Here is a 26,913-nt window from a genome sequence, read left to right on the forward strand (position 1 = left end):
TAGAGTTCATGGGTTCAATGTCTATTCAGAAATCGGATGGCAGAGGGGAAGAAGCTGTTCTTGAATCACTGAGTGTGTGTCTTCAAGCTTCTGTACCTCCTTCCTGATGGTAGCAATGGGAAGAGGGCATGTGCTGGGTGCTGGGGTCCTCAGTGATGGACGCCACCTTTTTGAGGCATCGCTCCTTGAAGATGTCCTGGATACCATGGAGGCTAATGCCCATGACGGAGCTGACTAAGTTTACAACCCTCTGTAGCTTGTTTCGATCCTGTACAGTAACTTCTCCACCCCCCCCCCACCATCCCAGACCGTGATGCAGCCAGTTAGAATGCTCCCCACGGTACATATGTAGAAATTTGGAAGTGTTTTTGGTAACATACCAAATCTCCTCAAACTCCTAATGAAGTATAGCCACTGTTCTGCCTTGTTTATAGCTGCTTATGTTGGGTGCAGGTTAGGTCTTCAGAGATCTTGACACCCAGGAACTTCAAATTACTCACTCTTTCCACTTCTGATCCCTCTATGAGGACTGGTGTGTTGGCAAAATGGAGGAACCTCATCGTGTTGTTGAAGCCATGGAAAAAATGTTACAGAATTTTAAGTCCACATTGAATGAAGCTTGATTCTTCAAGGTAAGTAGCTAAAGAGCTGGCTACAGTTAGGCCTAAGAGAGTGGCCCCTTCAGTTGCTTCTGCTAATCAAAGAACTCACTATTTTCCTCCATCCTTCTCCCTTGCATCTCTGGCTTTATCCAGCCTCCCTCCATCCTTCTTCTCAACACTGCCTGTGGCAGTGGTCATCTGTCCGTAGGTCTCAATCTCTCTGCACCTTTCTCTTTCCAGTCTTCTTACTTCACCTTCATTCTCCCATAAAGAAACACACACACACCATCCCAATTAGAGGCAATTCATCAGCATCCTCAACAGTTCCAGGTACATTTATTATCAAAGGATGTATATATTATACAACCTTGCGACAGGTAGCCACAAAAACAAAGAAACCCATTGAGAGAAGTTTATATTTCTGCTGTCAGATTGTGCTAAGCGTCTGGAACTGTTCGAGCGAGGTACATGCCCAGGTATCAAAGCTGGGTGCTCACTCTCCACACGGGATTTCACTTGTACTGCATATTAAACAGGTTCCCATTAATCCAGTCAACTCGAGTGCCTACCAGTTAAACCAACCAGGCGTGCTTTACAGACCTGCTGTTCCTATTAAACCAAACACACACCCAGGAGCTGAATTTTTTTCTGCAAATCCCAGATCTGCTCCTGCACGGGGACTCGCACGCGTGAATACTGTCCCGACATGGTCGATCGTCTGGCCGGATATCCCGGTGTCCTGGTCTGTACTGAGTGTCGGTCACTCTCTCTCTCTTTCCCAGGGTATCCCCTTCACTCTGTTCATTTAGTCCCTCTCCTCCTCGACGTGGCTCCGCTCGCTCCCTGTGTCCCTCTCCCGAGAAGACAAACAACTAACAAACCGGTTGCTGTGAGACCAGAGCTTCCTGTTCCCGTTCAACCAGCGGCGGCGTGTCCGCGTTTTATTTCCTGGGAGTGGAAGTCGCGCAGTGAGGCTTCTGTGCCGATTCAGAAACAGACAGGAAGTTTGCAGAAGCGGGAAATCCAGAGCAACGCACACAAAATGCTGGAGGAACTCAGCAGGTCAAGCGGTATCTATGGGAAAGAGTAAAACAGTCGACGTTTCGTGCCGAGACCTTTCATTAGGGACATAGAATCACAACTGCCCTGATGGGTCTCGGCATGAAACGTCGACTGTGTGTACTCTTTCCCATAGATGTTGCCTGGCCTGCTGAGTTCCTCCAGCATTTTGTGAGTGTTGCTGCGGATTCGGGATCCGCTTGTCCATCTCCTGCGGGGATTCCAGTTCTACACCAACCAATTTCTGCACAATAATCCCCGACCCCCTCCCCCACCCCATCTCTACCTCATCGTGCTGTGCACCATTTTTTTTCTTACGAGGATTATAATTTATTTAATTTATAATTTACAAACTCTTTAATTTATAATCCGCATCTAAACGGCCATTTGACGGATGTCTTGCGCTTAATCTTAGAGCCTGTAATGATTAACAGCCGATTTGGTAACTTCTCTCCGAGCATGCTTAGAACCATCCATGAGGTATGATTTTAAAATGATTCGTGATCTAAAATGCCAGAGATATCCCAACACGCTGAAATTACGAAAACAAATTGGATTAGCGTGAGTTAGCGTACAGCACAGAAACAGATAGGTTCCCACTTAGTCCTTGCCATTCTTGGTGTTTACATACGCTAACCTAATTTGCCAGCACTAGACCGGTATCCCTCTACCCAATTCCTCTCCAAGCATCTGTCCAAATACCTTTTAAACGTTGTGATTGTATCTAGGTCTACAAGCTCTTCTGATAGTGCTTTCAATACAAATCAGGTTAACGTGTCCTTTATATGAAATGAAGACAGGAACTCCATAAAGCTGTCCCTGGCGGAAACAGCCAACAGCAGTCCAGAAAAGGTGTCCCAGAATAGCCATCAGCCGTGACAGGGCTGATAGGCCATGGTGGACTACAAAATGAGCCACACCTCATACCCTTCCTGGTGAGCTTAACACATTCTATGAACATTTTGAACAGAAGGAAATTGGTACGTCACCACCCGCCCAGACAGCCTCCAATGTACCTGAATCTATAATCACCATTGCAGAGGTAACGTCAAGAGTGTGAACCCATTTGGCTCACATGGTGTCACATGCTGTGTCCTTAGATCCTGCGTAGATCAGCTGGTGAAGATTCTTCCAGCTTCAGTCAAAGGTTCCCACCTACTTTAAGAGGCCCACTATCACCCCAGTGCCTAAGAAAAACAAGGTAATGTGACTTAATGACTACTACCCAGTGGCTTAGGAGCTTAGGAGAATCAATGGTGCCTAACAACGACTCCTTCGCTTGCATTTTCGGAAGCAGTTCTATTTCCATCCTTAATATCTCTATTTTTCCCTTTCAGGGCTCTTTTGAAGACCCTGACCTGGAGTTACATGCTCACTACAGTTCTTTGCGGGAATGGGACCAGCTCTCGGGGTTTCATGACTGGCCGTTATTCGACGTGCCAAGGGCACTGCCTAAGAGCTCAGCTCACCTTCGGAGGGCTGAGATCTCGTGGCTCTGGAGATGGGTGGATTGAAGGTCGGTGTCCGGGCAGGAGATCGGTGTGTCGTGGGAAATGGAAGATCTGAAGACTGTGTGGCCAGAGACCCGAGATCTTTGGGCACGGGGCTCGGAAAAAGCGACGCAACAGATTTTTAACATCGTAAACCGGCGAGTTGTTTGTTATGTCTCCCCTCTCGCTGTGAAACGGAGACACCTCTTTCTCCTTCATTAGGGAGGGAGCCTGTGGTATGTTGAGTACCGGGTGAATGAGTAGTCTTTGGAGTACTGCAAGTCTGTGTCTTTGCTGTTGCTTTGTTCATGCTTGAGTGCTTGGTGGCGGGTGCCAAAGCTTTTTTTTGCCGGTGGGGGGAGGGGGGAGCATTGCTTGCTGCCGCTTACGTGCGGGAGGGAGGGGACCTCGGCGGGGGGGGACTTTGGGGTTCTAATATTTAACTGTCACTCATTCTTTGGGGGCACTCCTCTGTTTTTGTGGATGCTTGTGAAGAAAAAGCATTTCAGGATGTATATTGTATACATTTCTCTGACATGAAATGTACCTTTGAAACCTTTGATAAACCTTTGATTTTTGGACAACCTCAACCCAATTCTCCTTCTGCCAAAACAGGTCTATGACAGGTCTACACTCATCTGTGGAGCATTTCGACAGTAAGGACATCTACATTGGACAGTTGTTTACTGACTACAGCTCTCTTTCAATACTCATTGCCAGAATTCCAGAGTCTGCTCCTTCCTCTGCAACTGGATCCTTCACTTCCTGACGAACAGACTGCAATTAGTAAGGAAAGGCAGAAACACCTCAGCCATAATTATTCTAAAGAATAGTGCCCAATAAGGTTGACTCCTCAGCCCTCTACTCAACTCCCTTTACACTCATGATGGTGTAGCCAGATTCAGCTCATACTCTATCTTCTTCAATGTTGCAGATGATATTACCATAGTGGGCCCAATTCAAATGACAATGAACCAGAGTGCAGGAGAGAAATGGTGAACTTAGTTGGTGTCATGACAACCAACTTTCTCCTAATGACAGCATAACAAAAGAGGGGCTCATTGTCTTCAGGAAGGGGTGGTGCACATGCTTCTGTGTTCATCAGTGGTGTTGGGGCTGAGCAGGTTGAGAACTTCAGGTTCCTAGCAATGAGCATTCACCATTAGACTGTTCTGGTCCTACCACGTAGACAACACAACTAAGAATGCTCACCAATGCCTCTACCTCCTTAAGTTGCTAAAGAATATTTAGCACATGCCCATCAACCCTTAACAATTTTTATCGATGTACCATAGAAAGCATTCTATCTGCATCCATCACCGCCTGATATGGAAACTATTCAGCCCATTACTGCAAGAAACTGTAGCGAGTTGTGAATACAGCTCAGCACATCACAGAAACCAGCCTTCCCTCCAGATCTTGCTCCCCTACACTGCTTGCTGCCTCAGGAAAGTAGGCAACATAATCAAAGACCCACAAACCCCTGACATTCTCTCTTCTATTGGGCAGAAGGTACAAAAATCTGAAAGCACATTCCTCCAGGCTCAGGGACAGCTTCTAACCCTGTTTTAAGGCTATAGAATGGTTCCCTGGTATGATAAGATGGACTCTTGACCTCACAATCTACCTTGCTATGATCTTGGACCTTCTTGTCTACCTGCACTGCACATTGCAGCTGTTCTTGTTTCAGCTTATTCTATCTCAATGTACTGGGTAATGGTCTGATCTGTATGAACAGAATGCAAGACAAGCTTTTCACTATACCTCAGTACATGTGACAATAATAAAACAATTCCTTGGAGTGAAAATCTTGCTGCTGAAATCTCTTCTAAAATTTCCCCCTCAGTTAAAACTATGCCTTCGAGTTTTAGACTTACCCACCCTCGGGAAAAGACTGTGACCATCGACCCTCTCTGCGCCCCTCATAATTTTATAAACCTCTGGACCACCCACAAAGTTCTAGAGAAACTCAGCAGGTCAGGCAGCATCTACGGAAATGAATAAACGGTCGACGTTTCAGGCCAGGCTAAGATCCTTCTTCGGATGGAAAAGAAGGGGAAGACGCCAGAATAAAAAGGTCATGGGTTGGGGGGTGGGGGGAGAGGGAGGGAGGATAGCTAGAAGATGATAGATGAAGCCAGGTGGGTTGGAAAGATAAAGGGCTGGAGAAGAAGGAATCTGATAGGAGAGGAGAGTGGATCATAGGAGAAAGGGAAGAAGGAGGGGACCCAGGGGGAGTTGATAGGCAGGTGAGAAGTACAAGGCCAGAGTGGGGTATAGAGGAAGAGGGGAGGGGGAGTCACCTCTTATCCTCCTAAATTTCAGTGAGAATAAACATGGCCTATCTAATCTCTCCTTATAAGTAAAGTTCTCCATAGGCAATATCCTGGTGAATAACTTATCTACTCTATCTAATGCTACTGCATCATTTCTGTAGTGTGGCAGCCAGAACTCTACAAAATCCTCCAAATGCAGCCTGACCAATGTCTCAACTGTTCTACTCAGTGCCTCAGCCTATGAAAGCAAGCATGTTGAATGTCTTTATTGCCATAAACACCGAGTCACTAGTTTCAGAGAGCTATGAACTTGCACCCCAACGTCCCTCTAGCCACCAACATTCCCAAAGTCCCTGCCATTTACTTCATATACCTTGTTATTGTCCTAAAAGGCATCGCTTCATCCTAGTCTGGATTAAATTCTATCTGCCACCACTCTGCCCAACTTTCCAAGTGATGTATAGCTCGGGTGCCTGACTTTATGTATTGCACTGTACTGCTACTACTGCAAAAAAAATTCATAACGTATGTTGAGTGATGATAAACCTGATTCTGATATGGGTCTCTATTATGGACTGAGAGTGGGAAGAGGTGGGGAGAGTGGAATTATGGTTGGGAAAATTGAATTGAATTGACTTTATTACTTACATTCTTCAAATACATGAGGAGTAAAAATCTTTACGTTTCTGTCTAAATATGTAATGTGCAATTTATAACAAATTGTATGTACACCAGGACAGTCAATATAACATAAAAATACAATTGTATCAGCATGAGTTAAAGAGGAAGGAAGAGGGGAGAGAGTGGGAAGCACCAAAGAGACATTCTATGATAAACCAATTAACACACATCAAAGTTGCTGGTGAACACAGCAGGCCAGGCAGCATCTCTAGGAAGAGGTACAGTCGACGTTTCAGGCCGAGACCCTTGCATCTCTTCCTAGAGATGCTGCCTGGCCTGCTGCGTTCACCAGCAACTCTGTTGTGTGTTGGTTGAATTTCCAGCATCTGCAGAATTCCTGTTATTTGCAATAAACCAATTGTTTGGAATCAAATGACCTTACTTGATGTCTCAGGGCTGGGTGTGTCTTCACCCACACCACCCCTTACTCCCAGCACTCGTTCTCTGCCACCCCTCCCACACCCCTCCTGTGGTGCTCCACCCTCACCATTCCCTACATCCTTTGCTCCCACCAGATTTACAAACTCGCTCTCCACTCCACATTGACAAATACACTACTGTGCAAAAGTCTTTGGCACCTCTACCTATATATATATATGTGTGTGTGTGTGTGTGCGCGCGTGCGTAAGACTTTTGCACAGTACCAGAAGTCCCTCTGTAGACCTTTGCAACCTTCTTTGCTGTATACCACCCTCAGAATATTTTCCCAATAATTTTACAACTATTGCTGTAAAGCCCACTTGCCTGTGGTTTCCTAGTTTCTCCCTTCAGCCTTCTGATACCTCAGCCACGGGTAACAAAGATGCAAGAATCTCTGTTAGAACCCTAGGAATCTTCTCACTTGTTTCCCATAGCATCCTGTCCCTGTTTCCTACAGTATCCTGGGAATTCCACCCTGATGTGCACCAATATCTTTAAAACCTCCTCCTTTCTGACTGATAGTATCCGGATAGGAATGGACTCTCCACATTCCTCCTCGCCACATTCTGGGAAAAGACTCGTATGCCGTTTCCGGCAACAGTGAAATAATGTAAAAGTTTCACGGTGCAAGTGGGAAGTTATAGACTGTAGAGGGTTGAAGTTTCCAGAGCTTGGAGTTTACGGAAACCGCGTTAGTTCTGCTCGGATCAGATTCGATAGGGCACTGGTCGGGGTCGGACGCTTCACCGCGAGGACCCGGCATGATCCCTTAGTCTCGTCCTGTGAAACAGCGGGCGTCCTGAAGAGGTTACAGGCGAGATCCAGGAGACGGTAAATTGGAGGAGATGAAATCGGGCCGAGGTCAAAGGGAGCGAAGGGGAGGAGACTGGGGGAAGGATGTGAAGCAATCCTTTTTTTAAAAAGGTCGCGTGATCGGACTCGGCGCTGTTATAAAGTACAGCGGCGACCTGGAAGCGTGTTGCACAAGATCGAGGCAGAGGAAATGGAGGTGAGATCCGGGAAGCGATATATGCGGGACGTGCGTGGGTGGTATACAAACATTTTAAGTGAACTGGCGTGCTCAGGTACAAATCTCGTGTCCTCCAGATGCCCGGCGCCTTTGCCAGTTTACGTTCCAGATACTTTAAAAAAAATACATAGCGAGTTTTGTTCTTTCCCTTTGGGATTAAGCTTGGTCTATTAAGGGTGACATATCCTGGCGTATTTTAATAGTGGTATTTCAGTCACCGTAATATTACATTTGTATCCCTCCTGTGTTGAGGAGAGTGTATCAGAACTTTAAAGCCTCCACTGTTTCGGACCATCACTGGTTACGCCAATTCCTGTATACCGTGAGCAAAATAAAATTTCGCTCTCAGGACCTGCAGGGCACTTGCAGGTTGGCCGCACGGGAAACGGGAAGTGCTTAGCAAGTTCAGGCAGCTTCTGTGGGGAAAGGGAGAATTCCTGCTTCTCGTTTCATTATTATGTAAAGGTCAGCGACAAACAACCTTTAAGTAAGCAAGTTAGCAGAGATGTGGTGGGGTGGGGGGGGGGGGGGAGAAAGCATGGGAATAAAAATTTGGACGCCAACTCAGCAATACTTGGTTTAGTGAAACAATCCTCGTCACGTGACAATCCTTGGGGCGGGATGTAATGCAAATTCATTACCTTAGTAACAGGGCCTTTTGAGGATTGAGTTTATAAACTTGCCTATCATTTTTTTTTAAATTTTAGAAGCTCAAGTAGCCACTAAATCAAAGTTAAAAGTAAAATTTATTATCAGAGTACATATATGTCACCACATACAACCCTGAGATTCTTTTTCTTGCAAGCATACTCAGCAAATCTATAGAGTAGTAACTGTAAACAGGATCAATGAAAGATCAAGTAGAGCATAGAAGACAACAAACTGTGCAAGTGCAAATATAAATAGAGAAAACATGAAATAACAAGTCCTTAAAGTGAGGTCATTGGTTGTGAGAACATCTCAATAGATAGGAGCAGTTATCCTCTTTTGTTCAAGAGCTTGATGGTTGAGGGGTTCTTGAACCTGGTGGTGTGAGTCCTGAGGCTCTTGTACCTTCTACCTGATGGCAGCAGTGGAAAAAGAGCCTGGCCTGGGGGGTGAGGATCTTTGGTGATGGATGCTGCTTTCCTGCAGTGTTTCATATAGATGTGCTCAATGGTGGGGAGGGCTTTACCTGTGATGTACTGGGTCAAATCCACTACCTTTTGTAGTATTTTCCCTTCAAAGGCATTGGTGTTTCCATACCAGGGCGTGATGCAGCCAGTCAATACACTCCACTACACATCTACAGAATCCAGATGTGCAAAATGATAAACGGCGCAGGGAAACTATTTCTATTTGCGTGGTATCTTACAACAAGAAGGCACAAAAGTTCAAATTGATAGACACGAGAGTTACTGGAGATGCTGTAAATCTGGACCAAGATACACAATGTGCTGGAGGAGCTCAGCAGGCCAGGCAGCATCCATGGAGAGGAATAAACAGTCCTGAGGAAGGGTTTCTGTCCGAAACATCAACTGTTTATTTCCATCCATAGATGCTGCCTGGCCTGCTGAGCTCCTCCAGCACACTGTGTTATCTTCGCATTGAGGCTGGGAAGGATAGGAGCAGTTTTTCAGGCTGTGATCCATAGACTGAAGAGATTGAGAAAAGAGTTGGGCAAGTTGAGTAAAGTACAGAAAGCGAAATGGGTTCAAGGTACTAATTGGCTGCTTCCTGTTCCAAGTTCCCCCGGGATGGCATTGTGAATCTTGAAAGAAAATCAATTGGTTTAAGTCAGCAAGAATAATCTAGGAAATGAAGCATACAGTAAACAAAGTAAGTTGAGGCCTGTTTCAGGGCAGAGTCCAAACCCTCTTCTCCAGTTTGGCTCAACCCAGGCAAATCAGTCAGAGACTCTCCCCTCCCCTCCCCCACCTTTTAAATCTACTCACCCTTTTTTTTTTCTCCCCAGTCCTGCCGAAGGGTCTCGGCCCGGAACGTTGACTGTGGTTTTTTCCCCCCCATGGATGCTTCCTGGCCTGCTGAGTTCCGCCAGCGTTTTGTGTGTGTGTGTGTGTGTGTGTGTGTGTGTGTTAATCAGTCAGCGATCTGGGTCCTAGAGAGGAAGAAAGCCCCATGTAAAATCAAATAACTGGAAATGATTCTGGCACTGGGCCAATATGCTGGAAAGGCTTCAATTCTGTAACTTATAGGACGCGCCCTGTAGATCACCGAAGCTGCACCATGTTGCTCCAGGCTGGTGGGAGGGGTGATTGAAGGACCCTCGGTATTAAGATCCTTGCAGGGTGAATTCCTCTGAGGTATTAATCCAAATGCATTTCAGTTCCAGGTGGCAATGTTTACAGAAGTCTCACTGATGTTCCTATTCATACTCCAGGGTGTAACAGCAAGCCCCAGCCCTGTTGCTAAAAGGCGTAAGTGTTGTACATTTACCTGGATGACACTGCTACCTTGGGCAGCCTTATAACAAGCAATGCATACACGATTCAGAGCTGATGTCTACAATGTGCTGTATTTAGTGTTACAACAAAAAAAAAAATCAGCCGTTTATTTTTGTATTTGAAAAATTGCTTCCAGCAGCTTCAAAGGCAACTTGGTAATTTATGTCCATTTCAACTCCACTGTGCTGTTGTGCATTGCCCACCCTAGGTTTTTTTATTATTGATATCAACATGTTGTTGATGACAGTAAAGTTGAAGGTACAGCTGGAGGTTGGGACTTCAGCAAGTACAGAGGCCACCACAGTTTTCAATGCTTTTGGTCTTGTGTGAAGATGTGGCATTGAGGTTCACTGATTGCTTCAAAAAGTTAGTGAGGCTGAAGCCAGTTCATGGCATTTCTGGACTGTCTGTTCAGCTGCTTAACAAAGAATTCAAGCTATGCTTGGAAAACTGCTGACGATCTGGGTACAGGGGAAATGTGTCCTTCAGTCCAATTGTGTGATGGGAGGAGTGGTCTGAATTTCATCGTCCCAACTGTTCAGATTAAACCCGTTGGCTCAATGTTTTATCTTTTTCCCATTTAGTCTCATAGATGGACACTGTTGATTTTTCTGCTGACTTTTAGACTGAGTTTCCTAATCTCAAATCAGAGGGAAATCCAGTTTTAAGCTCGGGAGTTTGTGCAGAATGCAAATCCTGTTAGTGGGTTGATGGTTGGGAAGAAGTGAATGAATCAGAATTGGGTTTAATATAATCGGAATATGTCATGAAATTTGTTGTCTTTGTGCAGCAGTACAATGCAATACATAAATAATAGAGAAAAAATATACGATGTATATAAAAAAATTAAATTAAATAAGTTTTTATTGGGTCTTCATTCTTTGGAATGTAGAAGGTTGAAGGGGGACCTTGATAAAGGTATTTAAAATTATTGGGGGGATAGATAGAGTTGACGTGGATAGGCTTTTTCCACTGAGAGTGGGGGAGATTCAAACAAGAGGACATGAGTTGAGAGTTAAAGGGCAAAAATTTAGGGGTAACATGAGGGGGAACTTCTTTACTCAGAGAGTGGTAGCTGTGTGGAACGAGCTTCCAGCAGAAGTGGTTGAGGCAGGTTCGATGTTGTCATTTAAAGTTAAATTGGATAGATATATGGACAGGAAAGGAATGGAGGGTTATGGGCTGAGTGCAGGTTGGTTGGACTAGGTGAGAGTAAGAGTTCGGCACGGACTAGAAGGGCCAAGATGGCCTGTTTCTGTGCTGTAGTTGTTATATGGTTATAAGTCGTGCAAAAGTATAAATAAAGAGGTAGTGTTCCTGGGTTCAATGTCCGTTCAGAAATTGGATGGCAGAGGGGAAGAAGCTGCTCCTGGTTTCTGAATTGTTGAGTGTGTTCCTTCTGGCTTCTGTACCTCTGTCCTGAAGGTAGCAATAAGAACCATTAGACCATCAGATATAGCGGCAGAATTAGAACCATCAGATATAGCGGCAGAATTAGGCCATTTGGCCCATCGAGTCTGCTCTGCCATTTCATCATGGCTGATCCATTTTCCCTCTCATCCTCAGTCTCCTGCCTTCTCCCTGTATCCCTTCATGCCCTGACTAATCAAGAATCTATCTGCCTTAAATATACCACAGTGACTTGGCCTCCAGAGCCACCTGTGGCAATGAATTCCACACATTCACCACTCTGGCTAAAGAAATTCCTTCTCATTTCCATTCAAATAGGACGCCCCTCTACTCTGAGGCTGTCCTCTGGTCTTAGACTCCCCCACCATAAGAAACCTCCTCTCCACATCTACTCTATTGAGGCCTTTCAACATTTGAAAGGTTTCACCCCTCATTCTTTTGAATTCCAGGCCTAGAGCCATCAAATATGATAAGCCTTCCAAACCCAGAATAATTTTTGTGAACCTCCTTTGAATGCTCTCCAATGTCCTTAGATAAGGGGCCCAACACTCACAATACTCCCAAGTGAGGCCTCAACATTGTATCCTTACTTTTATATTCTAGTCATCTCGAAATGAATGCTAACATTGTATTTGCCTTCCTCACCACTGACTTGACCTGCAAATGTTAGGGTATCCTGCACAAGAACTCTCAAGTCCTTTTGTGCCTCAGATTTCTTTTTTGAATTTTCTCTCCATTTAGAAAATAGTGCATCCTTTCATTTCTTCTACCAAAGTATATGACCATACACTTCCCGACACCGCATTTCCGCGTCTCATCTGCTACTTCTCTACCTATCTGTCTAGGGCTACGTCCACACTAGACTGGATAAATCCGTAACCAAGGCTTCTTCTATTTGTTCTGAGCCTCCGTCCACACTGAAACGGCGTTTTCCTCCCCCGAAAACAGAGCTTTTCTAAAACACTCTCCAAAGTGTTTAACTCTGAAAATCTGGGCGTTGTAATGTGTACGGGGTAACCGGCTATTTTTAAAACCGTTATCATGACGTGCCGGAACAAATGGTGAAGGCAGTGCGGCATCTCATTGTTTTCTTGAATGCAACCTCCAACACCACAACGATATCTGACAATAGATGTGTAACAGCCTAATGTAACATTGTATGGAAATACAAGATAACACTGATGCAGACATGTTTTATACATTTAACAAGGTGCTTTATTAATGTATTGCTTGTGCAAGCATTCAATAGATGCAATTGTCACTTTTGCCCAGTAACTCGTTTTATTGCACATGTTAAATACAGCAAAATAATACACAGAGACATGGCAAAAGTAAAGGCAAACAAATGAAGTAACAGCAAATTTCACTTTTGCCCAGTTACAAGCCTTGTTGCATTTAGTTGTAGCTGTCGTCCCTTTCATCGGTGAAGAGACTATGGCTGTAGGAAATGTTTCTGGACAAACGCGCACCAAGTCTTTCATTTGGCAATTTCCTTTTAAGTTTTTCTAGGCTGTAACTGGACAAATGTGCACCAAGTATACCGTTTCCTCTTCGCTTGTTTTCTGTGTGTCCTGCGCATGCCCAGTAGGAGGAGATTCGCCCAAATATCCGTTCTAATGTGGACGGAGGAATTTTCAAAAACGCCTGGTGTGGATGCCTATCATTTTTACGCAAAACTGGCGTTTTCAAAATTATCCCGTCTAGTGTGGACGTAGCCTAAGTCTTTCTGTAGGCTCTCTACTTCCACAAAGCCATCAATTCCATCATCCTATAACGTAAAAAGAATCAGTCCCAACACAGACCCCTGTGGAAGACCAATAGTCACCGGTAGACAACCAGTAAAGGTTCAAGCAAGAAGGGTCTTGGCCCGAAACGTTGACTGTACCTCTTCCTAGAGATGCTGCCTGGCCTGCTGTGTTCACCAGCAACTTTGATGTGTGTCGCTTGAATTTCCAGCATCTGCAGATTTCCTCGTGTAACCAGTAAAGGTTCCCTTTATTCCCACAATTGTAACATAATTGTCACCGGAGAGGTGCAACTGATAGATATAAAGGCTGACGGCCTTTGGAGATACTCGAGAGAGAGGCTCTCTGATCCAACATTACAGCACAGTTTGAAACCATATGTTAAAAAAACAAAGGTAACAGGGCAATCTCTATAGTTATAATGCCCTCATAATGCTTCTTTTCAGCTGCATGTAATTTTCCAAATTACTGGGTCTTTTCTACTAATGCTCCCAAAATGAGTATTAATTACTGTGATCCCTGAGTTGTATTTATGTAATGGAGTGTTGATTGCATTAATGCCTGTGCAAACATCTCTAACAATTGGATGTCTCCTGGTCTACAGTTACTCTTAAGTGCCCTCATAACACTACTTTTGAGTTACTTGTAATTTTCCATATTCCTGGGTCTTCCTACCAACACTCCCAAATTGAGTGTTAATTACTGTGATCACTGAGTTGTATTCATGCGATGGGGTGTTGATTGCATTCATGGAGACTTGTATATCAGTCATTTAGGTGTTTCTTGGTCTGCAATTTGCTGTTCCGAACTGCATTTTGAATTCAATCCACAATTCATATTCAGGTCTGAAGGATGGTTGCTCTTGAAGTCGAATCAATGTTTGCTATATTGCATCTCCAAATTGGGCCCTAACACCTACACTTTGATTCCGGCCACTGCTTTATTCATGCTAGTATCTCTCCTGTAATACTATGGGCTTTAAACTTGCCAAGCAGCCTTGTATGTGGCACCTTGTGAAAGGCCTTCTGAAAGTACACAACGTCAAGCGATTCTCCTTTATCTATCCTGCTTGTTATTTCCTCAAATAATTGCAGTAGATTTGTCAAGTAAGAGGAAACCAAGCTGACTATGGTCTATTTTCCATTCAGCCAGAACCAATGGATCTTGAAAGATGATCACTAATGCCTCCACGATTTCTTTGATCACCTCTTTCTGAACCCTACGGTGCAGACCATCTGGTCCAGGTGACTTGTCTACCTTCAGACCTTCTGGTTTCCCAAGAACCTTCTCCCTAATAATGGCAACTTCACACACTTCTGCCCCTGGCACTCTCAGATTCCGGCATACTGCCAGTGTCTTCCACAGTGAAGACCGAGGCAAAATATGTATTCAGTTCATCCGCCATTTTCTTGTCCCGCATTACTACCACTCCAGCAAAATTTCCCAGTGGCCCAATATCCACTCTCACCTCTCTTTTACAGTTAGTATATCTGAAGAAACTTTTGGTTTCCTCTATAATATTATTGGCTAGCTTACCTTTGTATTCCATCTTTACTACCTTTAGTTGCCTTCTGTTGTTGTTTTTTTTTTAAAAACTTCCCAAACCTCTAACTTCCCTGACTTTTTTGCCCTGACTTTTGCTTTTATGTTGGCTTTGAGTTCCCTTTTCAGCCACAGTTGTGTCATCTTCCCGCATTATGTCATCCCTTTGGGATGTATATATCCTTCATCTTCTGAATTGCTCTAGAAACTCCAGCCCTTGCTGCTGTGTCATCATCCCTGCCAGTATTCTCTTCCCATCAATTCTGGCCAGTTCCTCTCATGCCTTCCTTTTACTCCAATGTAATACTGATACCTCTGACTTTAGCTTCTCCTTCTCAAATTGCAGGGTGAATTTGATCATGTTATGATCAATTACCCCTAAGGGCTTTTTTTAACCTCTCTAATCAATTCCAGTTCCTTGCACGACACCCAATCCAGAATAGCTGATCCCCTAGAGGACTCAACCACGAGCTGCTCTAAAAAGCCATCTCATAGGCATTCTAGAAATTCTCCCTCTTGGGATCTAGCACCAAACTGATTTTCCAATCTACCTGCATTTTGAAATCCTCCACGACTGTTGTAACATTGCCCTTTCGGCGTGCATTTTCTATCTCCCATTGTAACTCCTTTACTGCTGTTTTGTGGTCTGTATCTAACTCCCATCAGGGTCTTTTCCCTCTTGCAGTTTCTCAGCTCTTCCCACAATTCAACGCCTTCTGATCCTTTGTCACTTCTTTCTAATGAATTGACTTAATTTTTTACCATCAGAGCCACCCCGCCCTCTCAGCCTACCTGCCTATCTGTCTTTTCAATACAACGTGTATCCTTGGATGTTAAGTTCACAACTATTATCTTCTTTCAGCCATGATTCAGCGATGCGCCTAACATCATACATGCCAATCTGTAACTGTGCTGTTCATCTATGTTCCCACGTATAATGTGCAGCATTCAGTCCTGTATTCACCCTTTTCAATCTTGTCCACCTTTTAAATTGCAACTCAACCTGTTGACTGGAATTCTGCCCTATTGTCAGCCTCTCCTTGCTACACACCGCCCCTATTTCTGAACCAACTACCTCATCCTTGGCACTACCACTCTTGTTCCCATCCACCTGCCAACTTAGTTTAAACCCTCCCAAATAACGCTAGTAAAATTGCCCGCAAGGATGTTGGTCCCGCTCGAGGTCAGGTGTAATTCGTCCCTTTTCTACAGGTCATACCGTCCCCGGAAGAGATCCCAATGATCCATAAATCTGAACGCCTGCACCCTGCACCAGTTCCTCAGCCGTGCAGTTACCTGCCAAATGCTCATATTCTTGCGCTCACTGGCGTGTGGCACGAGCAACAATCCAGAGATTACTACCCTGGAGGACCTGTTTTTCAGCTTTCTACCTAGCTCCCTTAAATCTCCCTTCAGGACCTCTTCACCTTTTCTACCAATGTCTTCAGTGCCAATGTGTACCCTGACTTCTGGCTGTTCCCCTCCCTTTTAGAGCAAGGCACGTCCTGGGTGACGGGGTTCTTAATGATGGATGTCGCCTTTTCGAAGCATCGCTTCTTGAAGGTATCTTGGATCTTATGAAGGCTGGTGCCCATGATGGAGCTGACTGAGTTTACAACTCTCTGCAGTTTATTTCAACCCTGTGCAGTACCCCCCACCCACCCGATAGATGGTGATGCAGCCAGTAGAAAGCTGTCTATGATACACGTGTAGAAATTTGGATGTACTGAAGAATAGAAAAAATTCAAAACAGCAAATCAAAAGTTTACCTTTTAAAATCACGGGAGGGTAAAAGGACATTCGGCCCATTGTACCTGTGCTTCTACATGTTCTTTGACTGATATATGTTCTGTATAACTCTCGTCATCTTATCCCTTCCAGATGAACTCAAATCTCTCCGTTTCTTGGCACTCGGTGATTGGGGCGGGCTCCCATTTTCACCATACACAACTCCTGTGGAGATGAGTACAGCCAAACAAATGGGGGTTGTGGCCGAGACAATGGGCGTCGACTTTATTCTGTCACTGGGGGATAACTTTTATTACAGTGGAGTTTACGACGTTACTGACAAGAGATTTCAGGTACGTTATACCTATATTTGTCATACTGAAGCAAATGGCCGTGGTCCTACTGACTAATTGGAAAAAGGCTCGGGCAACAGTCACAAAATCGGCTAGAATACAGATGCAAACAACAGGAATTCTGCAGATGCTGGAAATTCAAGCAACACACATCAAAGTTGCTGGTGAACGCAGCAGGCCAGGCAGCATCTCTAGGGAGAGGTACGGTCGACGTTTCAGGCCGAGACCCTTCGTCAGGACTAACTGAAGGAAGAGTTAGTAAGAGATTTGAAAGTGGGAGGGGGAAGGGGAGATCCAAAATGATAGGAGAAGACAGGAGGGGGAGGGATAGAGCCAAGAGCTGGACAGGTGATTAGCAAAGGGGATATGAGAGGATCATGGGACAGGAGGTCTGGGGAGAAAGACGGGGGTTGGTGGGGGAAACCCAGAGGATGGGCAAGGGGTATAGTCAGAGGGAGAAAAAGGAGAGTGAGGGAAAGAATGTGTGTATAAAAATAAGTAACGGATGGAGTACGAGGGGGAGGTGGGGCATTAGCGGAAGTTAGAGAAGTCGATGTTCATGCCATCAGGTTGGAGGCTACCCTCCAATACTGCGTCCGGTGCTCTCGATGTGGCCTTCTATATATTGGCGAGACCCGATGCAGACTGGGGTCCCCAAACAGTCCTTCCAGGTGAGGCGACACTTCACCTGTGAGTCAGCTGCGGTGATGTACTGCATCCGGTGCTCCCGATGTGGCCTTCTATGTATTGGCGAGACCCGACGCAGACTGGGAGACCGCTTTGCTGAAGCTCTGTCCGCCAGAGAAAGCAGGATCTCCCAGTGGCCACACATTTTAATTCCACATCCCATTCCCATTCTGACATGTCTATCCACGGCCTCTACTGTAAAGATGAAGCCACACTCGGGTTGGAGGAACAACACCTTGTATTCCGTCTGGGTAGCCTCCAACCTGATGGCATGAACATTGACTTCTCTAACTTCTGCTAACGCCCCACCTCCCCCTCGTACCCCAGCTGTTACTCATTTTTATGCACACATTCTTTCTCTCACTCTCCTTTTTCTCCCTCTGTCCCTCTGACTATACCGCTTGCCCATCCTCTGGGTTCCCCCCCCCCCCGTCTTTCTCCCCGGATCTCCTGTCCCATGATCCTCTCGTATCCCCTTTCGCCTATCACCTGTCCAGCTCTTGGCTCCATCCCTCCCCCTCCTGTCTTCTCCTATCATTTGGGATCTCCCCCTCCCACTTTCAAATCTCTTACTAGCTCTTCCTTCAGTTAGTCCTGACGAAGGATCTCGGCCTGAAATGTCGACTGTACCTCTTCCTAGAGATGCTGCCTGGCCTGCTGCGTTCACCAGCAACTTTGATGTGTGTTGCTACAATACAGATTGTTAGGGAATATTGTGAGAATGATTGCTGCTGTCTTGGACAGCAATAACAGCATGAAAAGAGCTGTATACATCCTAGAATGCTTCAGAACCATTTCAGAAAAGTTAGCGCAAAACAAAATAGTAATGCAAGTGACCAAAACTTTGATCAAAGAGGGAAGTATTTAATGAAGAATGGTAGGGTGAGATAGTGGTTTAGGAATGGGATTCTGTAGGATGTGGCCCTGGCAGCTGAAAGTACTGCAGCCAGTGGGGGAAGAGTCCAATATTTGCCAAGTACAAAAAGCTAGAGATGGAGACCAGAACTGGGAGGAGTTAAGGGTTACGCAGATGATGTGTGAGGAAACGGGGATTAAACAGAAAGAAACAGATCCATTAAATGTTTCCCCAAAATAAAGTCCTGTAAGGGGTGTGGGATGGATCCCTGTAGTCTATAGTGAACGTCGGAATGGAATGAGACGAGCTACAAAAATGCACGCAATGCTGAGGCAGTCTGAGGCCAATAGCTTAACGCTCTGAGGTTGCAGTGTTCTTTGTGATCGCAGGAAACATTTGAAGATATCTTTTCTGCCAAGTCACTGAAGGACGTGCCCTGGTATGTTGTAGCAGGAAACCATGATCACTTGGGCAATGTAACTGCACAGATCGAGTATTCCAAAGTGTCCAAGCGATGGTGAGATGGGTTAATCCCTGCAGTTTCCCATTTCTCCAACATATCCACTGTCCTGGTGCATTTCACATTAAACAATATGCCGTTCTGTTTTTTTTTTCCCAGGAATTTTCCACAATATTACTATGACCTGAACTTCACCATAGCAGGCTCCAATACTACCGTTACAATATTGATGTTGGACACAGTCCTGCTGTGTGGAAATTCTGATGACTTCCGGGGGATGGAGCCAGAGGCACCAAAGGATTATCACGTGGCTAACACACAACTGCAGTGGGTTGAGGAGAAGTTGAAGGCCTCCAGGTATATGGAGCTGTTCTACAAGTTTGTAGTGTTGGTTAGCTGTTCACAGTTACTTGCTTGGTGCCCATTACGCTGCTGGTGTTTAGGGCAGCATTAGAAGTCCATCTCTGAGTGATCGGGGCTTTCTTCAGTATCTTCCCCTTGGTGTACTGCCAGTCATGCAAGTCCTGGGTGGAGACTCAAGAATACTGTCGCACTCAGATGTAAAAGGTGTGGCGCGTGGCCAAGTCGTTAGGGCGTTGGGCTCACGATCTGAAGGTCGTGGGTTCGAGTCTCGGCCAAGGCAGTGTGTTGTGTCTTTGAGCAAGGCACTTAACCACAAACTGCTCCAGTCCACCCAGCTGAAAACGGGTATTGGCAAATGCTGGGGGTTAACCTCGTGATAGACTGGCGTCCTATCCAGGGGAGGGGGGGGAGTCTTGTACTCTCAGTCGCTTCACACCACAGAAGAGGTGTCCCCGTTCCACAGTGAGAGGGGAGACATAACAGAACAACTCACTGATAAAAGCCTGTTGCATCGCTTTTTCCGAGCTCTGTGCTCAAGGAACTCGGGTCTCTGGGCACACAGCCAGCAGCCAGCTCGCTGCTTTCGATCTTCTGTATGCTCCCACGACACATCAGGCGGCAGCACCGGCCTCGAATCAGCCGGTCTCCAGAGCCACAAAAATCCGGCACCCTGAAGACGCGCTGGTTTCCCAGGCCGTGTCCTTGGCGTATGGAAAAGTGGCCGGTCGTGTGGCTCTGAGGGTGGATCCCATTTCCGCAAAGAACCGAAGTCAGAGTGTAACTCCAGGTCAGGGTCCTCAAAAGATATATCAAAGATAGAAATAAAGCTGATTCCAACGATGCAAGCAAACGATGCCATCATCCTCCTAAACTCCATCCACAAGATGGGTGCTGGGATGGAGAAGCATCTCTATCAAAGGAGGCATACGTCATTCCTTCCTCCACTGGCAGCAGGTCACCATCGGGCAAGTGTAATGCTCGTTTAGCTCCCCCCCCCCCCAAAATCAGGGTCACATGACGCCATGGGAGCAAGTGGTGGATGGTCACATGAGCAGCTGGGGCATATCGCAAGTCCTGGCTACACAACCGCTGACACCAGGCAGAGAATCTCTGAAGCGTATTGGTAATGGCTGGGGTCACCTGTCTCGTAAAGACTCTGCCCAGAAGAAGGCAGTGGCAAAAGGCTTCTGTAGAAAAGTCCCCACATCACATGACAAGGCACATAACAAATGAACACAGAAACACAAGAAGCTTGCAAGAATCTGATACCTGATTGTTCAGAAAACCTGATAGCTTGGCATCATTAAGTATTAAATGTTGCTACCTTACTGGTTGTGGTTTCCAAATCTGCCTCGCCTGATCCATGAACACCTACACTGCTTTATAAATCTTTACGCAGTTTACTCTTCATCGGAATCCCCAGCCTATTTCCCCTCAACCTGAATCAAAAATCCTGGTAATTTCAATTCATATGATGTCCTTAATGCAGAAAATGTCTCATGATCTTAGAGATGTAATCAGGCAAACTTCGGCATCAACTCAGGACGTCCTTTTGTGATTTCAATTAATCTTTTCTTGTCTTACAGGTCGGACTTTCTGATTGTTGCTGGTCACTACCCAGTCTGGTCAATTGCTGAACATGGACCCACTCAGTGTCTGGTGAAGAAGCTGTATCCCCTGCTCACTAAGTACAGGGTCAGTGCATATTTCTGTGGACATGACCATAATCTGCAGGTAGGGAGCGGCAAGTACCAGAGATCTACAAGCCAATGTACTGTATGTTAATGGCTTAATGGTTCCATTTAATATCAGAGAACGTATACAATATACAACCTGAAATTCTTAGTCTTCGCAGACATCCACAAGACAGAAGAAAAACTCCAAATGAATGACAAAAAAATGTTAGAACCTCAAAGCTCCCCTTCCCCCCCCCACGCACAAGCATCAACCCTCCACCCTCCCCCCCACTTGCTCCAGGAAAAGCATCGAACCCCGCCCCAGCAACCCCCAGAGACCAAGAGTCCATCAAAAACTACTGTCCATCCTGACAGCCCAACATCTCACAGGCTCTTGATCTCTCTCACTGGTGAGGAAGAGAGATTTCGCTCCTGCAACAGCAAGATGGCTGACCAACAGCTCACTCTTTCGACATTCCTACATTCGGTCTCCTATTTAAAAAAAAACTTCCATAATAATTAGGGAAATAAGTACTATGTACTGGGAGATGGCACTGAGAATTTTCTACTGGTGCTTAACCATTGACGTTCAATAAGTTGCTGTGTGTCCAAAACAACACACTAAATGCTGGAGGATCTCAAAGGGTCAGGCAGCATCTGTGGAAGTGTTTTGGGCTGAGACCCTTCTTCAGGACTGAGAAGGAAGGGGGAAGATGACACAATAAAAAGGAGGGGGTGGGGGGGTAAGAGGCTAGCTGGAAGGTGATAGGTGAAGCCAGGTGGGTGGGAAAGGTCAAGGGTTGGAGAAGAAAGAATCTGAGAGGAGAGGAGAGTGGACCCAGTGGTAAGTAACATGCAGGTGCGAAAAGGTAAAGGGTCGTGGAGGGAAATAGAGGGCAGGGGTGTGGGGGACATTGTGTCCAGCTCCTGTCACTTCATTTAAGTGAAAAGATCCTAGGGGAAGTGCAAGAGAGAGATACTGGAAGTGGAAGAGGGGTTCAGTTACAAGGTTAGAGTGGAGAAGCTGGTGTAGTTCTTCTTGGAGCAGAGAATCAGACGAGACCAGATGGAGCTGTGCCTGAGCAGGGATAGTTTGCATAAAATATATAGAGAGAAGTTATTCCCATTAAGGAAAGAATCAAGAATCAGAATCAGGTTTATTATCACCGGCATGTGATGCAAAATTTGTTAACTTAGCAGCAGCAGTTCAATGCGATACATAATCTAGCAGAGAGAAAAAAAATAAAATAAAACATAATAAATAAACAAGTAAATCAATTATGTATATTGAGTAGGCTATTTTAAAAAATGTGCAAAAACAGAAATACTGTATATTTGAAAAAAGTGGGGTTCAAAGTCCATTTAGGAATCGGATGGCAGAGGGGAAGAAGCTGTTCCTGAATCACTGAGTGTGCGCCTTCAGGCTTCTGTACCTCCTACCTGATGGTAACAGTGAGAAGAGTGTATGCTCTGGGTGCTGGAGGTCCTTAATAATGGATGCTGCCTTTCTGAGACACCGCTCCCCAAAGATGTCCTGGGTACTTTGTAGGCTAGTGCCCAAGATGGAGCTGACTAGATTTACAACCTTCTGCAGCTTCTTTCGGTCCTGTGCAGTAGCCCCTCCATACCAGACAGAGATGCAGTTTGTCAGAATGCTCTCCACGGTGCAACTATAGGAGTTTTTGAGTGTATTTGTTGACATACCAAATTGCTTCAAACTCCTAATAAAGTATAGCCGCTGTCTTGCCTTCTTTATGACTACATCAATATGCCAGGACCAGGTTAGATCCTCAGAGATCTTGACACCCAGGAACTTGAAGCTGCTCAGTCTAGATTTAAACAGTAGATTTAAAGTTTTGGACAAAAGATAAAGGGGATGTGAGGATTTTTTTAAAAGGGTATTTATGATTTGGAAGTTGCAATCTACAAGGACGTTGGAGATTTTTAGTCTAGGCTTTAAAAGGGAATTGATTAGGCACTTAAGAGAAAAAATTTGCAGAACAATTGCAAGAGCATAGGAAGCTGGTGTGATTGCTTTACAAAGATATGATGCCGACTCAATGGCGAAAAGATGTCCTGTGCTTTTATTATTGATTTTCTCCCTTTCCCTAGGTCAGTGGGCTGAATCCAACTGGAAAGTCCATGATCATTCTCTTAGTCTAGACTAACTGCTTCACTGTAGACTGAGATTTAAACCTTACACCTTCTGCTCATAAATTGTTGAACTTTATGACAAACTGGACTATTAGGCCCACACCAATCAAAGTGAAACAGCATGTTGGACAATAGTTATTAGCTGATGAAGCTGGGACAATGTGAACTGTCAGTATGTTGTGTACAGTGTCTTGTTTTTCTGACCTTGCTTCGTAATGAGCAATGCCATTGGGTTGTCTAGGAATCCCTGAATCTGTGGATACATAGAGTGAATGCAGTTCGTTTAAATCCAAATTCTAAGAGTTTCCTCTTCCATTGTTTCAGTTTATTCAGGATGATAATGGGATTGGCTACGTCCTGAGCGGAGCTGGAAACTTCATGGAAGATTCAACCAAACATGAGCATCGTATTCCAAAGCACTGGTTGAAATTTTACTATGCAGACATTAGCTCTTTAGGGGGTTTTGCTTATGTGGAAGTGATGCCGGAGCAGATGGCCGTCACCTATATTGAAGCACGTGGCAAATCCCTGTATCGGACTGCCATCCCTAGACGATCAGGCAGGTGAAGCTCACAGCTATTTATCACCTGAAGAGGAAACCCACAGTGCTAAATGACAGAGCTTGCTAAAATTGAACTGAATTAGTTCATGTGCTTCCTTCTATTGAAGCTGGTTTCTGTGCAAAGGCTTTGTTCTTTTTAGCCAAAATCTCTCAAATTGAACAGTACTATAAATAGAAACTTTTGGTTTCCATTGCTACTGAAGTGAAGTGCCAATGATTCCTTTCCTTCTAGCTCAGCGATATTTAAGTAATGCTTTTATTACACTCAGGGATTGACAGTTACTATTTTCTTGTTCTGCTCTACCAGATGTGCACATGCTAGGAGTACATTGGGAAAGTCATCTTATCTCAGATTAGATGGCAGGACAATTGGGAATAAGGTGGCAATAAGACAGACTGACTGAACGAATAAGATGAAAGGCAATAACTGGAATACCTTGACCTTCACAATGGTCCACTCTATACAATGATACATCATTCTCAATCACAGAGAAATTGGTTTGGTGCTTGCTATATATATATATATATATACACAGATCAAGAACATTCACTGTGATTATGGCAGGTCTATGGCCTTATTCCATTACCTGTACTTGCTCCATATCCCTGAATATCATTAGTTAAGAAACATCTACCAACCTTTGATTTAAAACTGACAATTGAAATTTGCAGAGAATTTTACACTTTGGTTTATAATTCCAAAAAATGTCTGGCTGGCTCTGATGACAAATTCTCTACTTAATCTTCAGACTTCTAGGGAATGGAAGACTTTATTTTCTTTTTTTTTTCCAGCTGTGCAGTCAACATGTTGTTCTTGCAGTGTTGTGTCCAGAACAGCACACAATACTGCAGGATTTTGTACAGCTGCAACACTAGTTTTATCTCATTATGCTCTAATCCTATGATATAGAAGCCTGCATATTACTAGCCTTTACTTTCTATACCCATGTGTATCATTTCAATGATCCACGTAGCCCATCAAGTTTCTTTAGATGTTGGTCCTTTCTCTTCAATGCCTTTTAGAAAGTATTGTTCTATTGCTTAACTCAAAGCAGGTAATCTTAAACTGGCCATGTTTTTCATCTATAATTTTATTAATATCTTTAATTTTCCATCTATATTGTTTTGAATGCCACTCGTATTTGCCATCAGTATCCAAACTGTTAATAAACAGTGTGGATATTAAGGCTCCGGTACAGATCTTTAGATCTGGGTTATAAGTTTTGTGTTTAATATATATATATTTTTTTAAATACTCCACACTGATGTTTGGAGCTTTTAATAACTAAACAAGGCTAGTCTGCCCCATTGGTTTTGATTGCAGACGTGTTTGTTACGTTTTTAAAAACTGAAATTTGATATACATGCCATATCGAGTTGTCTTTGCAATTATTTAAAAGAAAGCAACACATGGAAGGGCTCAATGTGATGAGGCAAGGTCCTCTGCACCTCTCATAAACATGAGAAAGTCCAAAGCAACACATTCTCTACGCTTCTGTTGGGAGCTGTGACCCTGTAGACTTTTCAGAAGCACCATTTTCAATTTGTTATCCCAATTACATGTTGCACACGTACAAGAAAAAATTGTGCGAATCCGCTCCAGACTGCTGACATAATGATGCTATTTATGTAAGCAATGTGCATGACTGTGTTTGATGTATCTCAGGTTAATCTGGTTCTGATGTTTGACTTTTTGTATGTTTTAAAAATCTGTCTTCAAGTGTGAATTGTTCCGAATTCTCTGGGATCGTTTTATATGATTATTGACTTGTAAGCTTTGGAATAAATTGGAATTATTACAGTATATTGTCATCTCTAAATTAAAAATGTGCATTTCAGTCGTCGTGTTTAGTTGCACTCCTCAGAACTTGCTGATGTAGCATTGCCCAGGTGCTGCTGTGAATTTGCTAAGTTCACACGCCTACGGCTCTGCTTTATGTGGCTGGAAATCTTCACAAACAGCACAACTAGTTCAACTGTTCCTTTGTTTTTTTTTCCCCCTTTTCTCCCATTTCTTCAGACCCTTTGTAATTTAAAAATGCAAAATGTATAATAGCAACAAATGTATAGTTTTTTAATGGAATTTAAACTTTCCAAAGCTTCACAGTTGTTAACAGAAGAATTTATAACTACTGTGTTGAACCAAAAAACCACTTGTCTATTGGAAATTGCTGATCAGTCACAGTTGTGGCTTTGACAATAATTACACCGTAAGCCAAAGGTTTCTCTATATGTGTATTTAATATTATATTCACTGCCGTTCAGCAACTAAGGAAGTAAGCCACTCACAACAAGTTTGCATAGAAGAATGATTTAATAAGACAAAGGCTGATCTTGCATCTTAGCTTCAAGTTCCCACCCTATTGTGTTCTATGCTTTGCTTTGAACTCAGTATATACATCATTAACCCATTCTAATTATTTCCAACTCTTTGAATAAAGTAATTTTTCCTCATCTTCCTGTTGAGTTGCTCATTCTAGAGACAGCAGCTCATAAAAATGCTAGAGGAACTAACCAGGTCAAGCAACGTCCATGGGAAGGATAAACAGTTGAAAGTCTCTGACCCTCTTCCTCTTCTTGGACCCATTCTCCCATCTCCAACACGCTTGCTCTTCTGGCAGATGGACCTCTACCTTGCGGAGGCTAATCAGCAACTCTCGGACATCCCTTCTTTCTTACCGCTTGAAAGGACCATCAGGCCAATGTCTCCCACACCATCACCAACCTCATCAACTCTGGAGATCTTCCATCCTCTGCCACAAACCACATAGCTCCCTTGCCCCACGCTGCTCTTTTCTACTTCATACTCAAGATTCACAAACCTGACTGCCCGGGTAGGCCCCATTGTATCTGCCTGCTCCTGCCTCACAGAAAACTTGCCGCATATCTTGACTTGGTTTCATCCCCCTCGGTTCAGTCCCTTTCCACCTACATCTGCAAAACTTCACATGCTCTCGGTCTCCTCAACGACTTCAATTCCTTGGACCCGATTGCCTTATTTCTCCATGAATGTCCATACCCTGTACATGTCTATCCCCTGTCAAAAATCCTTAAAGCCCTCTGCTTCTTTCTTGACAATAGACCCAAACAGTTACCCTCCATGACTACTCTCTAGTGGAGCTGGTCCTCACACTCAACCATTTCCTTCAGCTCCTGTTTGTAACAAGCCCAAGCTGTGGCATAGGCTGCTGCCTTTTGGTTAGCTATGTGGAATGGTCGATATTCCAAGGCTTTGATGGTAACGTTCCCCAGCTCTTTCTGTGCTGCACTGACAGCTGCAAGGGTATTGCTTCATGCACTCATGCTGGGCTCATCAATTTCATCAACTTTGTGGCTTCCACCCTTCCCTCAAATTTACCTGGTCCATTTCTAATA

The 26,913-nt window shown here is 44.5% G+C and overlaps 2 protein-coding genes across 4 annotated transcripts in view; one reads left to right on the forward strand and one right to left on the reverse strand.

Annotated features, from left to right (window-relative positions):
- Positions 1–1,620, reverse strand: part of odad3 (outer dynein arm docking complex subunit 3) — a 71,207-nt gene extending 69,587 nt beyond the window's left edge. Inside the window, exon 1 of one of the 2 annotated variants that reach the window (XM_063035572.1) lies at positions 1,484–1,620. Coding sequence is in view for 1 of the 2 variants with exons in the window: in XM_063035571.1 (XP_062891641.1) it covers positions 1,232–1,310 (79 nt within the window). In the remaining variant the exon portion in view is untranslated. The other variant, XM_063035571.1, reaches the window with a different exon arrangement.
- Positions 1,621–7,261: 5,641 nt separating this feature from the next.
- acp5a (acid phosphatase 5a, tartrate resistant) lies at positions 7,262–25,717 on the forward strand. Of its 2 annotated transcripts, none has more exons than XM_063035945.1 (7): positions 7,262–7,537; positions 9,885–9,975; positions 16,581–16,780; positions 18,713–18,840; positions 18,943–19,140; positions 20,733–20,880; positions 23,301–25,717. In XM_063035945.1, the coding sequence occupies exons 1-7, from the start codon at positions 7,532–7,534 to the stop codon at positions 23,541–23,543; spliced, it is 1,014 nt and encodes a 337-aa protein (XP_062892015.1). In that variant the 5' UTR covers positions 7,262–7,531; the 3' UTR covers positions 23,544–25,717. The 2 variants fall into 2 exon arrangements, with proteins under 2 accessions (XP_062892015.1, XP_062892016.1); XM_063035946.1 differs by lacking the exon at positions 7,262–7,537 and adding an exon at positions 7,571–7,613.
- The last annotated feature ends 1,196 nt before the right edge of the window (positions 25,718–26,913 follow it).

Source organism: Mobula hypostoma, chromosome 29, assembly GCF_963921235.1.
Source record: "Mobula hypostoma chromosome 29, sMobHyp1.1, whole genome shotgun sequence".
NCBI lineage: Eukaryota > Metazoa > Chordata > Chondrichthyes > Myliobatiformes > Myliobatidae > Mobula > Mobula hypostoma.